General features: G+C 27.9%; 1 protein-coding gene across 3 annotated transcripts in view; it reads left to right on the forward strand.

Annotated features, from left to right (window-relative positions):
• Positions 1–13578, forward strand: part of LOC129962596 (polyamine-transporting ATPase 13A3-like) — a 102667-nt gene that overhangs the window by 55837 nt on the left and 33252 nt on the right. For all 3 annotated transcript variants that reach the window (XM_056076401.1, XM_056076399.1, XM_056076402.1), the window contains 10 exons: positions 220–378; positions 1773–1883; positions 1974–2020; positions 3184–3372; positions 5032–5093; positions 5197–5341; positions 6499–6591; positions 9047–9200; positions 9849–9969; positions 11211–11335. In XM_056076401.1, coding sequence (XP_055932376.1) covers positions 220–378; positions 1773–1883; positions 1974–2020; positions 3184–3372; positions 5032–5093; positions 5197–5341; positions 6499–6591; positions 9047–9200; positions 9849–9969; positions 11211–11335 — 1206 coding nt within the window. The remainder of the gene's footprint in view (positions 1–219; positions 379–1772; positions 1884–1973; positions 2021–3183; positions 3373–5031; positions 5094–5196; positions 5342–6498; positions 6592–9046; positions 9201–9848; positions 9970–11210; positions 11336–13578) is intronic.

Consider the following 13578-nt stretch of genomic DNA (forward strand, 5'->3'; position numbering starts at 1 on the left):
ATAATTCTTGTAGCATGTTCTTAGAGGTATGTCGCTTGAAAATCGTCCAATTGATATAACAACTTGTCCGCGACATTGATTTTTAGACAATATTCATATATGAATTAATTTAAAATTTCAACAATAGTCAATTTCTTTTACATAATGGGAATTCTTTATAACTCCAATTAAAGATTAATAACTTAATTTTCCACTATCTTAAAAGAAATTTCTTCTTAGGTGAGAGCACTCCTATCACCAAGGTTCCAGTACCAAATGACGCAAACACAAGATTCAATCCCAACACTAACAAGAGGAACGTGCTTTTTTGCGGTACTCAAGTGATGAACAGCAGAAGCATTGATGGGACGCCTGTCAAAGCCGTAGTCTATAGAACAGGTATGTTTGAATATACAAGAAACCTGCTCCTTTTTTTCCCCTGTAAAACATAGTCCATTGGTTATATTACTTTCCCCTAATATTTGCTTTTTATTGTTTCTCAACATTTTTAGTGAAAATTATTTTAATAGACCCATGAGGAGAATATCCTTCCATAAAGTCAATAAGTTTCTTTTTATTAAAATGCAAGAGACTAAAAATGTGTTCCTTTTTATTTAATATTTGAGACATGATCAAACTATCCCTAGGGTTTCCATGGCTTCTTAGCCATATTTTGGTCATATATTTGAATAAGATTTTAATATCCTTATAAAAAAATTGCACCACGTATAGAAGTATTCCTTTATGATATTAAGTTTTTCGGCATTTTTACATATAAATAGTTTATAATGTAATTATATTTTTAATACGGCATTAAAAAGAATAAAATTCATTCTATTTTAATAATACCTTGCAATTTCAAAATGTATACAATAGAAAATATATCCGATTTTCACAAGAAACAGAAATCCGAAATCCTTGCCGACTTGAATGTCATACGAAAAGGTAGTTGGAAAAGATGAAGCAATCTAAAAGAAAATACACAACTGCTATTTTTCGAGTGGATACTCTGAATAACTAACAAGAAGTTGAATAAGAGTTCAAACATTTAAAAGCAATTGAGAAGTGGAGAAGCAACCTTCAATATTTTAACATTATTGTTGAACAATAATAATAATAATTCAAAAACTTGCATCCTCTATTGGAAAGCAGGACCTCAAATGTTATAACACTCGTGTCGGAAAAGATGAAAAAAAAACTTTTAACCAAAAATTTGTTTCTATTGGTATCAGAAAAACATTAGCATGAAGGTTATCAGCAATATTAGCATGACCAAAAGCATTACTATGCATTTTCTTATCAGAATCTATATATTTTTTAAGATATCAGGCAGGACTCTAAGGAAATGATAAAAAAGTATCTTGATCTCTTGCGATGACCCTTGCTCAGAAAATACTACAATGGGGCGGAGGGATGCTAAGATCATTTCAATGAATAATTAAATAAATAGCATCAACTGATATATTTGCAGATCAGAATTATGTCGATAAAAAAAATTGTATCAAAGAATCGGATGAAATATGAAATAAAATCTGATGTTACACTAGACATAATAGAGTTGTACAATTTTTATTTTAAATATTGATTTAAATTTATATTATAAGAATTCAAATATTCTGAACTGAAACACTCTGCTGAAATTAAAAACCTTTGTTTTTGTGATTTGTTGAATAATCTCCCACTCAAAAATTCTTTGTAAATTGAGATTTTACGAGTAAAGAGGATATTATTAGTGAAACATCTATAGAACATAAAATGATTTCATTGTTAAAAAGAATTTAATTCTTTTTCAGGATTCTCGACTTCAAAAGGAGAACTTGTGAGGGCTATTCTTTTTCCGAAACCAATTAATTTCAAGCTTTATTCCGAGCTCTTCAAGTGCATGGTTTTATTCTTTGTCATTGGTAAATATTTTATTCAACAAAAATAATGAATATTTTCAAAAATTAATTTCATTCACAAAAATAAACTGATGCAAAACTGATTTTTTTTAGGAATTCCTCCACTTATTTATACCACAATCATATGGATTCAATTAAAAGTAAGCTAGATTGAAATCTCAAATTCATTGATTCCTTCATTTATATTTATTTGCGATCTTTCTGACAAAAAGTATCTTATTCCCTAAAACCGAAATTATTTTTTGTACCAAAACATTTTTAAGTTTTCTTCCTACTTTTTAAAGTATGTTATTAGAAACTGTAATAGTTTCACAAAAGCAATATGAAATTTGTTCATTGATCATGCTTAAAACATTTTATTTCCAATTTTATTTATAAAATTTATAAACTTGGGAAAATAAAATACAAGCTAAAGCTAATGTTTTTGAAAGGATCCTCAAAATGTTATAAGTGTATTTCATATATTTTAAAGTTGTAGGAGTATCTGGCATAAAATTATTCAAAACATCTATTTTCATCTGTTAACACAAAGTTTATTTAATATAAAATCAATTGCAAAAAAAAGCGAAACTAAATAGTATTAAAAAATAAATTAGTGTCTATTTGCTTTTCAGGTCGATATATAGTTTTAACAGATGCACCGAGCCGTTATTGTTTTCTCTAACCCTATACTTTTCTGTTTATCCAAATTTATCAAAGATTATGTGCGTCTCTTAAACATTACAGCGGCACTGTATATACCATTTCATTCCTTTAATGAATATCTTTTTATTTCAAAAATGTATTTGGTTATATGATAAACTTTTAAGCTTATCTTTTTTCTTGAAAAAAGAAAAATAATAATAAACGTCGTTAATACATTTCCTCGATACATTTTCCGCATCACATATACTTCCTTTCTTATCTTTCCGTCCATGCAGCCTTTAAAAGGTTAGATATGTTCCTTTGACGTTTTATTTTAATTAGAAGATATCAAAAATTCATGTAAATTACGATAATCTACTCCAAATTATTCATGTGTAAGCGAAATAAATTTGGATTCCCCGAAATTTATTTCGAGTACTTTTCGCAATTAATAGCAATTATTGTACCATTAAAAAAATATGCTTCTTTCATAGCAGGAAAGATATCACTATATTAATTAAAATAAGTTTGTTTGTGAGGTATTTTATTTTTATGACTTCGAATTTAATAATATGTAGCCTTAATAAGTGAGATAGTATAACTTATTTTTAAAGTTTTATAAAATGTTATGTAAGAATCAATAGTTTTATCAGAAGTTTCAAATATTTCATTCTTTTAGGCATACACAGTGGACGTTATCATCATAGTAGTGGACGTTCTTACTTTCTTGGTACCACCCGTCCTACCAGCTGTTCTGACCAGCATCAACGCGCATGCTCAACGCAGGCTCAGGAAGCATGGAATATATTGTCTCAATTCCAGATATATTAATTTCTGTGGTGGATTAGACGTAGTGTGCTTCGACAAGGTGACATTATTTAAGATAGCAAAATCCAGCAAATTTTAAAATACAATGTCATGTATTCTTCAAAATAAAAACGATAACATGTTTGCCATTTTAACACACAATTTTGAAGCAACATTTGTAGATGTATTTATATTAATTACGAACTTCCCAATTTTAACTAATGTATAATAAACAAAAATATAATATTCAGATGTGGCTGTCTAAAATGACATGATAGATGCTAATTGTCATTAGGGAAAATAGGTAGATAATGATTTTCTGTATCTTATTCTGATAGTTAAAAATTATGTATTCTAGAGAAAAAATGAAATCTACGATGGCAAATTTCAAGTTATCATGTGAGAATATTATTAAGTCATTATTTGTCTTAATTAATTTAAGTCATTAACCAATTTATACCGGTTTAGGAGATCTCTAAAATGAGCTCCAAAACTTTTTTGCCAGCCAAGAGAAAATTGAAAATGAAAATTGCCGTTTATGTTTTAGTCGTTGCTTGCGCGATTTCGATCTTCAAAAGCCCCTAACCAAAACAACATCATGTTCTCACAAAAGGGAATGCCACGTTTGGAAGCTGAATAATAAGCGTTTCCGTCACAATGCGATTTCCAAATGATAAATTTACCAATAAATTTTTAAACATATTAATTTACATAGAATTTTTATGAAAACAATATTTTTGTCAACGCAAACCGCTATTTTCTAAGTTCTGAGATCATAAAACAGTTTCATAATGATTTAATTTTAGAACAGGAGTCAAATCCTTCAATGTTTTCCACTTAAGAATGAATGAAGTGATATTTTACCATTTGGGGAAAGAGAAAATACTTTGATCACAACTGTTATTAAACACGAGTGAAGTTTTTTTTAACATATTATAAAAATTAAATTATTTAATTTCCTCCGAAAAAAATTACTTTCCTTGAAAATAACAGCTATGATGTAAAATATTTCATAGTTCTACGTCAACCTTTTAAAAACACACCTGCTGTCAAAGAAGCATACATAATAATAATGCAGTACTGGTAAAAGCAGGTAAAAAAAAATATATGCTATTAAAAGATGATGATGAAAATTGCTATTTATGCTTTATTCATTGCCTACGTGATTTCAAGCTTAAAAAATCATTTGGCATACATTTTTTTTTCTGAAACTTAGATCAATGATTTGGCACAAAAAATATTAAATTTTAAAAACTTGTTTATTTTATTAGAGGAAGAAAAAAAATTTAAGGTCATATTTGAAATTTTATTTAAATATGATCTTAAACTCTATCTTATCGATCTTATCTCTAATTTTATTTAAATCATATCTAAAACTTTAGTGATACAGAATTTCTTAAATTTGCAACAAGCTGAATCATCCGGTTTCTTATATAAGGTGAAAACAGAAACAAAATATCGCAAAATATAAAAATTAGTTGGAAATAAATTTTTACAGCAAGTTCATGAGAAAAACCTTTTTATTGATTTCCAGTTCGAACCTTATGTTTGATCCAAAAAATCATATACTATTCCAGTGACATAAATTTTCAAATTTAATAAGATTTTGCCTTGACTTTAATATTAAATAACATTTTTTAAATTATAAAAAAGTTATCCGAATAAATTTCTGTATATTTATGAATCTTTGCATCAAAACTCAAACGGTTATTTTTCTCAGACAGGAACACTCACTGAAGAAGGCTTGGATATCTCAGGTGTCGTGCCTATCGATGACGGAAGGTAAGATTTTTCTTACTTCTCCCGATAATTATTATTATTAAAAATATTATATAATGCATTTGTTTTTTCGCATAAAATGAAATTCATATTTGATTTTATTTAGATTTGAACGAGCAGTGAAGCACCTCAACCATTTACCGAACAGCCCACTCATGAAAGCAATGGCCACTTGCCATTCCTTGACAAAAGTCGAGGGTAAACTACTAGGACACACTTTAGATGTAAAGATATTTGAAGCAATTGGATGGGTAAGAACTCCCGAATTTATATTCATATGAAATATTAAACTAGTCTGAAATTAATGCCTTTTCAGTAAAAACAGTTTATAACTTACTTTTTAAAAATTAATAAATCCAATGACATATTAAAACCAAAGTATTTATGACAAATAATATATTGATGTAGAAATAATATTGCATTACTCTATTCTTTTATCGTTTTTAAAAATGAAAAAATACTTTAAAAATATGAAATATATTACATTTTAAAGAAATTATTTCTTATAATTTAAGAAATGGTTTTAGAGGAACTCATTATAGAATAAATCTTTAACATTTCAAAAACATTTTCTAAATAATATGATTTATAATCAATTGCAATTTAGGAATACTTAATTCTAAAAAAGTTCTTTTAAGAATCTGAACTTTATTAAAAAAAAGTTTGTGCTCATAGAGAGAATAAATTATTGTTCTTTTATTAAAAAGCGGTAATTACTTGTAAAACCATTATCCAACATCTGAAAATTTCATATTTAATCAACATGTGTAAGAAGGTATGGCTAAAAAAAATTTACGATTAAATAAATTAAAAGAGTTGCTTGGTATTTTTAACAGTGAATATAAAACATAGAAAAGAATGGCTTGGACAGTGAAATTATGTTATTAAAATATATCGCAAAAATATATTTGTTTACAAAAAAAAAAGTACAAAAAGATTTCTTTATAACCCAAATAAATGCTTTTAGGGAAACTGCTGTCCTTTAAAACAAAGAAATACGTTAATTAGTAGCGAATCAAAGGAACAAACTACTCAACCGATAGATATAAATCAGAAAATCAGAACGTCCATTTTTTATTTTACTGTAACGCGCAATCTATTAGTTTTTCCTCTCCTAAAGGCACATAATTGTTTACTAATAGACCACTTAATACATTTTAGCTCCCAAAATTTGCAAGCATTCTTTTCACCCTCTTAAATAAGGAAATCACTATCTTTCAGTATTTTTAAAACCGATTTTAATCGCGTTTTTAAACCGAATACGATATTTATTATTCGAAAGTTCTATCATATTTAAGCCAAATAAAGTAAAATGCTGAAATTCTGACATAAATAATAATATATAAAAAGTCATGCCGTTTTTATAATTTTTTAAGTATAATTTTATTCTATTTTGTAACTTTTTCAGGATCTTGAAGAACCGTCTTTCGGTGATCGAGTGCCTTTTGAGAAAGTGCCTCCTCGAATTGTATATCCAAGGAGCTCAGAATTTTCTAATCAGGTAAAATTTGTTTTTAACGAACAAAGCTGTTAAATTAAGATTTGCTTTTAAGAAACGAACGCAAAATTAAGATTTTTTTTTCCTAATGAAATTTTATAGAATATATAATGAAAATATAACTTCTTATAAAGAACATATGTTCCTAATTTTGCTCAAATGCAAGACAACAAAATCACTTTTCACCTTTAAATTATATATTAGTGACGTTTTCGCATTGCATAATATTTGTTGGATTGTTGTACAATATCGAAATATTTTAGATTATCTAGTTATACTTAAATGAAAGTTATGGTCACTCTACCAATAGAAACAAATTATATGCATGCTCTGTCGGATCTGCTCGATAAGCATCTATACTGTTAAAATTCATTGCAGTAATGATGAATTGATTTTTTTCTGTCAAATTTTGTAAATTTATAAAAAAAATAACAATGTTTAATTGATAAGTGATTACAGGCCATTTAATATTTGTTTATGTTTATTTTTGTTGACTAAACTAGATATGAATTATTTATGGAAATTGAGTTTTATAAAGATACCATATTTTTATATAAAATTTAAAAAAAAAGAAGATTACATAAGTGATAAACACTCAATTGAAAGAGTGTACAAAACAATATTTAAGCATATTAATTATGTCGATGTATTTATTACATCGATATAATATTGTTCTTGAAGGGAAACATACATGAAATATTGTTCTTAAGAAAGGGAAATATCCCAAAGGCATTCAAAAAGCTCTATTTTCTGTGAAATGGAAAATGGATGAACATTAAAATATGTTTCATCATTTCCCTAAAACTTTCTCCCCAAGAAATTGAATAATCCAAATAAAAAAAATAAAAATAAACTATGCAGAAATATGCAAATACAAACATACATCCAGAATTTGATTTTTTAATCGGTAATTTTAATCGGTAATTTTAGTTAAGCTATAAAAACAGCTGTAAATGCTCATGTGTACAAACTAAAGGAAGAAAATAAGGAGGTTAGAAGGAGTCATATAAACCGATTTGATAGTGGAAATCTAGCGTCTTGTATAATATAAACAGTAAAATGATAAATGGTGAAAATGAAAATCAAAGTCTTTTTTAAATATTTTGAAGATCAGATTCACTGTCAATAGATGTATAAATTCCCTTTATGTCCTTTCCTATCACTGCCTATTTCTTAAAACACCCTTATTCTAAGCTCTCTATACAGCGAACTACTCAGTGTAAAGGCTCCAAAATTGTTGAACATGCTATGCAAGACATGGGGAAACAGATTACGCGAAAAAAAAAATTAGTTTCTGAAACATCGATAGATGGTGCTGTACAACAAAAAATATGCTAAAAAGACTAAAAATACTCATTTTAACACATTTTAGAAAGGTTACCAGACGTCCTCGATAAACAAGATTTTTTAAGTATCCTCAAAGCCAAAAATCACAGGGATTAAGATGTGTAGGACGAGATAGTCAGGTTGCGGGAAACGCACGACTATCATTAGTAAAATGTTGCCAAAGAAACTGCTGTACAAATGTGTGGAGGGGCTTCTTCTTGTATGAAAGTAATTGTATCAAAACACTGAGGCTGTCGCATTTGGTATACAACAAAATTTTCGAGTATATTTTGGTACGTCCTGCTTTTTGTGTAAATTCTCAAGTCGACAAAACTCTTGAAGTGCAGCTGCAGCATTCCCTTTGTTTTCATAAAACAACTTCACAAGCAAAGCGCGAATTCATCGCTGATAAGAATGACATTTTCCCATCTTTTTCTCTTCATGCCTAGAACAATAATAGCAAAACAAAGGTTTATGCATTTTTTTTTTACGGTGCGAAATTGCAGCTACAATGACAGTTTCAGTTTCTTCACTTTTTTATCTGCTTTTTTTTCATATCACCACTAGAAATTAAAAAGGGAAAATTCCATACCGTATGTATTTTTTGTGATTATTTGTGTATTTTTTATTGTACAGCGCCATCTATCGGTGTTTCTTCAACTAATTTTGTTTTTCCGCGTAATCCGTTACCCCCATGTCTTGAACAGTATGTTCAATTTTGGAGCCTTTACACTGAGTAGTTCGCTGTATAGAGAAGTCAGGATAGGAGTGTTTTTATTTTAATCACCTTGGATATCTATGCAAGGTTTCCAAGGCTTCTAAATCCAAAAAATACGTCTGCGATTATTTAACTTTTTCCTTATATATGTATTATTACGCCACTGAATAATTTTTCCCCGTTTTATTTTTGTGTGTTGATAATTTGCAATATTTTTATTTCTGGATATATGCATTTAGATATGAAAACTTGGAATCCATAAAGCTTTTGTAGCTAAAACGGCATTAAAACAATACTTTTTGCTGATTTCCCTCTCTTCCTACAAAACTCCCATGACATTCAAACGATGAATTTAAAGATATTTCATCTTTATTATGCGAGTTCGGACGATTATACTCTATATCTTATGTCTAGCCAGCTTCTGCAATCGCCGTAGTGAGGCAGTTTCCGTTCGAGTCTCTTCTCAGACGTATGAGTGTGGTGGCCAAATCACAAGATAGCAATCATTTCGAAGTGTTCCTCAAAGGAGCTCCTGAACTCGTCTGTTCTCTCAGCAAAAATGATACAGGTCAGTTCTCTTTGTTGTGTAAAAGAATTTTCTTGGTGTGTAAAAAGAATTTTAAACGTTTTTTTTTTTTTAGTAATTTTTTACTTTAAATTTTAATTTATGAAAAAAGTTTCCATTAATACTTATGTACATTATATATTAATGCTTTCCTTTACGAACACTGTTCTATGAACATTATAGCAAAAAATAAATTAGCATAACCACTTAACAATTTTAAACTATTTTTAAAGAACCATCATAGTTCTCAATAAAGACTTATTATTTATGCAATTTCCTCCAAAAGTTTTCACATAAACAATTAGTATGATATAAACACCCAAGATAAAATGCATAAAAATTTATGAAACAAATCCTTTCTAATGAAATGAAATAAAAACCAGTTTTTTGGAATTATAAGCTGAAACAAATAACCATACTTATTTAATTTGCAATTTCATTTGGTTTATTAGCAATCTAAAATATGTCTTTTATACAAAAACGGGGCAGAAGAATATTCCTTAGAGTTCGAAAAATCTAGGGATTCATTCTAAATTATAGTAAGAAAAAAATTAAAAACAGAAACTTGCAAAACTATGAAATCCTTCTTATGATACATTTTAAAATATACAAATTTTCAGCTTGCATATCAATAATTTTTTTTCGTTGCAGTCCCTGAAAATTTCAAGGAAGTTCTCGAATTCTACACTAGGCAAGGTTTCCGTGTGATTGGTGTCGGATCTAGGCATCTGGATCCCCAAATCACATGGGATGAAGTACTAAAAATGCCCAGGTACTTATTTTAGTAGAATATTCCAATGCGTGTAAAATTCTATATTCTCAATTTTTTAAGAAATATCTTTCATTAAATAATTCCAATTATGCAGACATTATTTCGGAAATGTATAAAAATTAGTTCCAGCGTTATGCGCAATTATAAACCAATAATTTTTAACACATTTTTTCTGTGTTATTTAAAGATGTTTCTCAATTTTTTCCGATTGAATGCAACAAATTTCCTGAACGATTTAGCATTTTACTCTGTGGAAGAGTAAGTTATTGTAGAAAGACAAAAAAAAAAAAATCTAAATTTAAATTGAATTTCTTCATTCTGTTTTCTCTTTTAATTTCTGTTCCCGTAATTTTTATTTTCATAAAATCTAACCAGTCAATTAAAAGATTGTTATTTATTACAGTGATTTTTTTCTTTAAAATTTTCTTAAAGAAAAGGTATAAATAAAATTACTTATATTTAATCGACTGAATGTTTATCAATCAATCGCTAATAATAATTCAATTAGAATGCACTTTTAAAAAAAGAGGAAGAATACCAAAAATCCCTTTTAAAAAGATTCTGTGACCAAATATGTATCTAAAACTATTCTTACTACAGCTTATTCCAGCAGCAGTACGCTTCATCGAGATTTCTACGACAGAAATTTAGAAACAACAAAGGTAACCTGAAAAGTATTTTCTAATTGGAATGAATTTCACGTCTATGAAAGAAAGAAAAAGAGGTTTATTTGGATTTTCAAATGATGGGAATTATTCATTTAATACTTTTTATTTTAATAGACAACGGTCAAAAATACATTTGATTAAAAAAATTATTCAGTTATAGTTCTATGGAATTACATTACTAGACAAAATAAATGTTATCTGAAATATGAAGTTAAAGATGGGCTTGGGTCTAAAAAGTTGGAAAATATCTAATCTGATAATTAAATAAGATTATTGATAATAATTAAATAAGATTAATGATAAAAATTAACAATAAAATACACTTATTATTTTCTCGGACTGGAAACTTTCTACAGGGGTTTTAAAAATAATTCGTTCCTTTAATAAGTAATTTAAATGATCTGGACGAAAAAAAAATCTATTCATTTTTTTACATGCTTTATAATAAATGCACACATAAAAAAGGAGCTGAATAACAACTATATTTCACACATTTTCGTGTATATATTTTTTGTTTCATTATAACAAAATAATTACACTATTTGTATATGACAATACTTTCCTTCATTATAGAGAAGAATTGGAACGCGATTTGGAGTTTCAAGGTCTGGTGGTCTTGCAAAATCGTTTGAAGCCAGAGACTATTCCCACTCTCAAAGTACTAAGAGACGCTGATATAAGAACTGTCATGGTAACAGGTATAGTTTTGTTTATAACATTTGTCGAATTTTAATAATTAATGTGTTTTTTAATTTTTTAAAAATGTGGAATAATTGATAGATATAAAAAGCGCTAAAATGCACTGAAAGTATCACACCAAATAAATATTCGTAGATTAATTTATAGCATTGTTTATTAATTAATGCAATCAATTTTCCAAAAAAGTAATAAAATAAAATTAAAATACTTTTTAATGGTTGCTGGGGTTGAAATCCATATTCCACTTCTTTTGATCTACTTCAATTTTATTTTTAACTAGCCGCCTTTGGCGACCAGCTGGTTCGCCAATCTTAATGTTCGTTAAAATTTTAATAATTAAATATTTTATGCAATTCCAACTTTAATAGATTCTTCAGGAAAATATTTTAAAACTTCAAATTTTGATAGTCATATAATTCATTCATAATATTATAAAGGCCTTCAGTCATAACGTGATATGTATCTCTCTCATTTTCTGTTACCCCTCGTAGAATTTATGCTTTAAATTAAAGTGTAAATGATTAATCTGCAATTAATATAATAATATTTTTTACTGAAACAAAGCATTTTTTTAATAATATGATTACTGATAATAGAGTCACTGAGCGTTTAAACTTTATGGGCACTAAAGAATATCTTTCTTAATTTATGTAATATCTCAAGAATTTGTCAACAAAATTTCTCAGATTCATCATGAACAGATCGATTAATTAACAATGTTTAATTTTAAATGCATCAAACACTAAGAAAATAAAATGAATCTTTTAAAATAATCGGTCTAAAACAGGTTTAAAAAAAGTACTTAAAAAACGATGGACTTAAAACTATAAGCATATACAAAAAATATATAACTAACATAAATACAATTTACTTACAAAAGCATGCAACTAACCTAAAAATAATTTAAATCATACGTTGATAGTGGTTGTCATGACAACAATCAGAACAATGCGCATGCGTGAAGTTTCTTCGCCAGTTAGGTAACGCAAATGCGTGAATTTTTCTACGCCAGTTGGGGTAACGCTATGCAGATTATACATTTTTAATTTCCTTTATTCTGTGTTATTTTAATTCAAAAGTACTTCAGAATGAATCTGAAACATGGATTAATTAACAACGTTTAATTTTAAATGCATGAAACATTAAGAAAATAAACAGAATCGTTTGAAATAATCCGCCGAAAAATATTAACCCTAGCCTCATTACTGTTGGGAGAAAAAGCCTTTCTCATTTGGCGCTGGGGATAATGGAAGATTTTTTTGGCGGAAAAGTTGGCGGTGGGGAAAATGAAAGATTTTTTTGGCGGGAAAGTTAGTTTTTAATTAATAATTAAAATTCTAATTAAAATTTCAAAAAAAGGGACCCCAGGTGCACATTCCTGACCTCTAAGGTATACATGTACCAAATTTGATAGCTGTATGTCAAATGACCTGGGCTGTAGAGCGCCAACACACACACACACACACACACATTGAGCTTTATTATAAGTATAGATTAATATACAAGACATCTCCAAATTATAAGTGCAAACATTTTAATATGGGGGGATGTAGCATTAAAAAGAATCATCACTAATAATAAAGATTAATTGAATGTATGATTTTTTTTTTTTTTGGTGCTCTACTGTACAGACCGTTATTGTAGATTAGACTTATATCCATCAAACTTGGTACAAATATACTTCGGAAAGTGGTGTTTTGAACCTTGGAGCTACACTTTCTAAATTTTGTTAGAATATTAAATAAAAATTCAGCGAGATTTTGTTGCTTCCGTGGATAACTCAAGCAGACATTATAGCACAAAATAGATTTTTACACAATTAAAAATGTTTTAAAAATATCTTTCATTATACTAATTTATTTGCCGTGGAATTATTTTGCATTTTTGACATTTTATAAAAAATGTTTTTGCGGAATTTTTAAAAAGATATTTCATCGTTGAACTTAAACTTTTTTTCTCTCATCATATATTCAATGGTGTGATTTTCTTTCATTGTTAAATGATATCGAAAAAGGATTCTGTGTAATATTTCTGTAATTTACAGAATGAATAAGAAAGTGAAATTACAATACCTCGGAAGTTAAGTTAGATGAGCTGAACCATTACTTTTTTTACAGCAATATAAAATCATGAGACTTGACTTCATTAGGGTGGTTCAAATACATAATGAATAGAAGTTATGTAGATTTTTTAAATAACACGGTTTTAATTTCTACCACAATTTAATGCATAAAATTTTTTT

This window comes from Argiope bruennichi, chromosome 3 (assembly GCF_947563725.1).
Source record: "Argiope bruennichi chromosome 3, qqArgBrue1.1, whole genome shotgun sequence".
In the NCBI taxonomy this organism is placed as follows: Eukaryota; Metazoa; Arthropoda; class Arachnida; order Araneae; family Araneidae; genus Argiope; species Argiope bruennichi.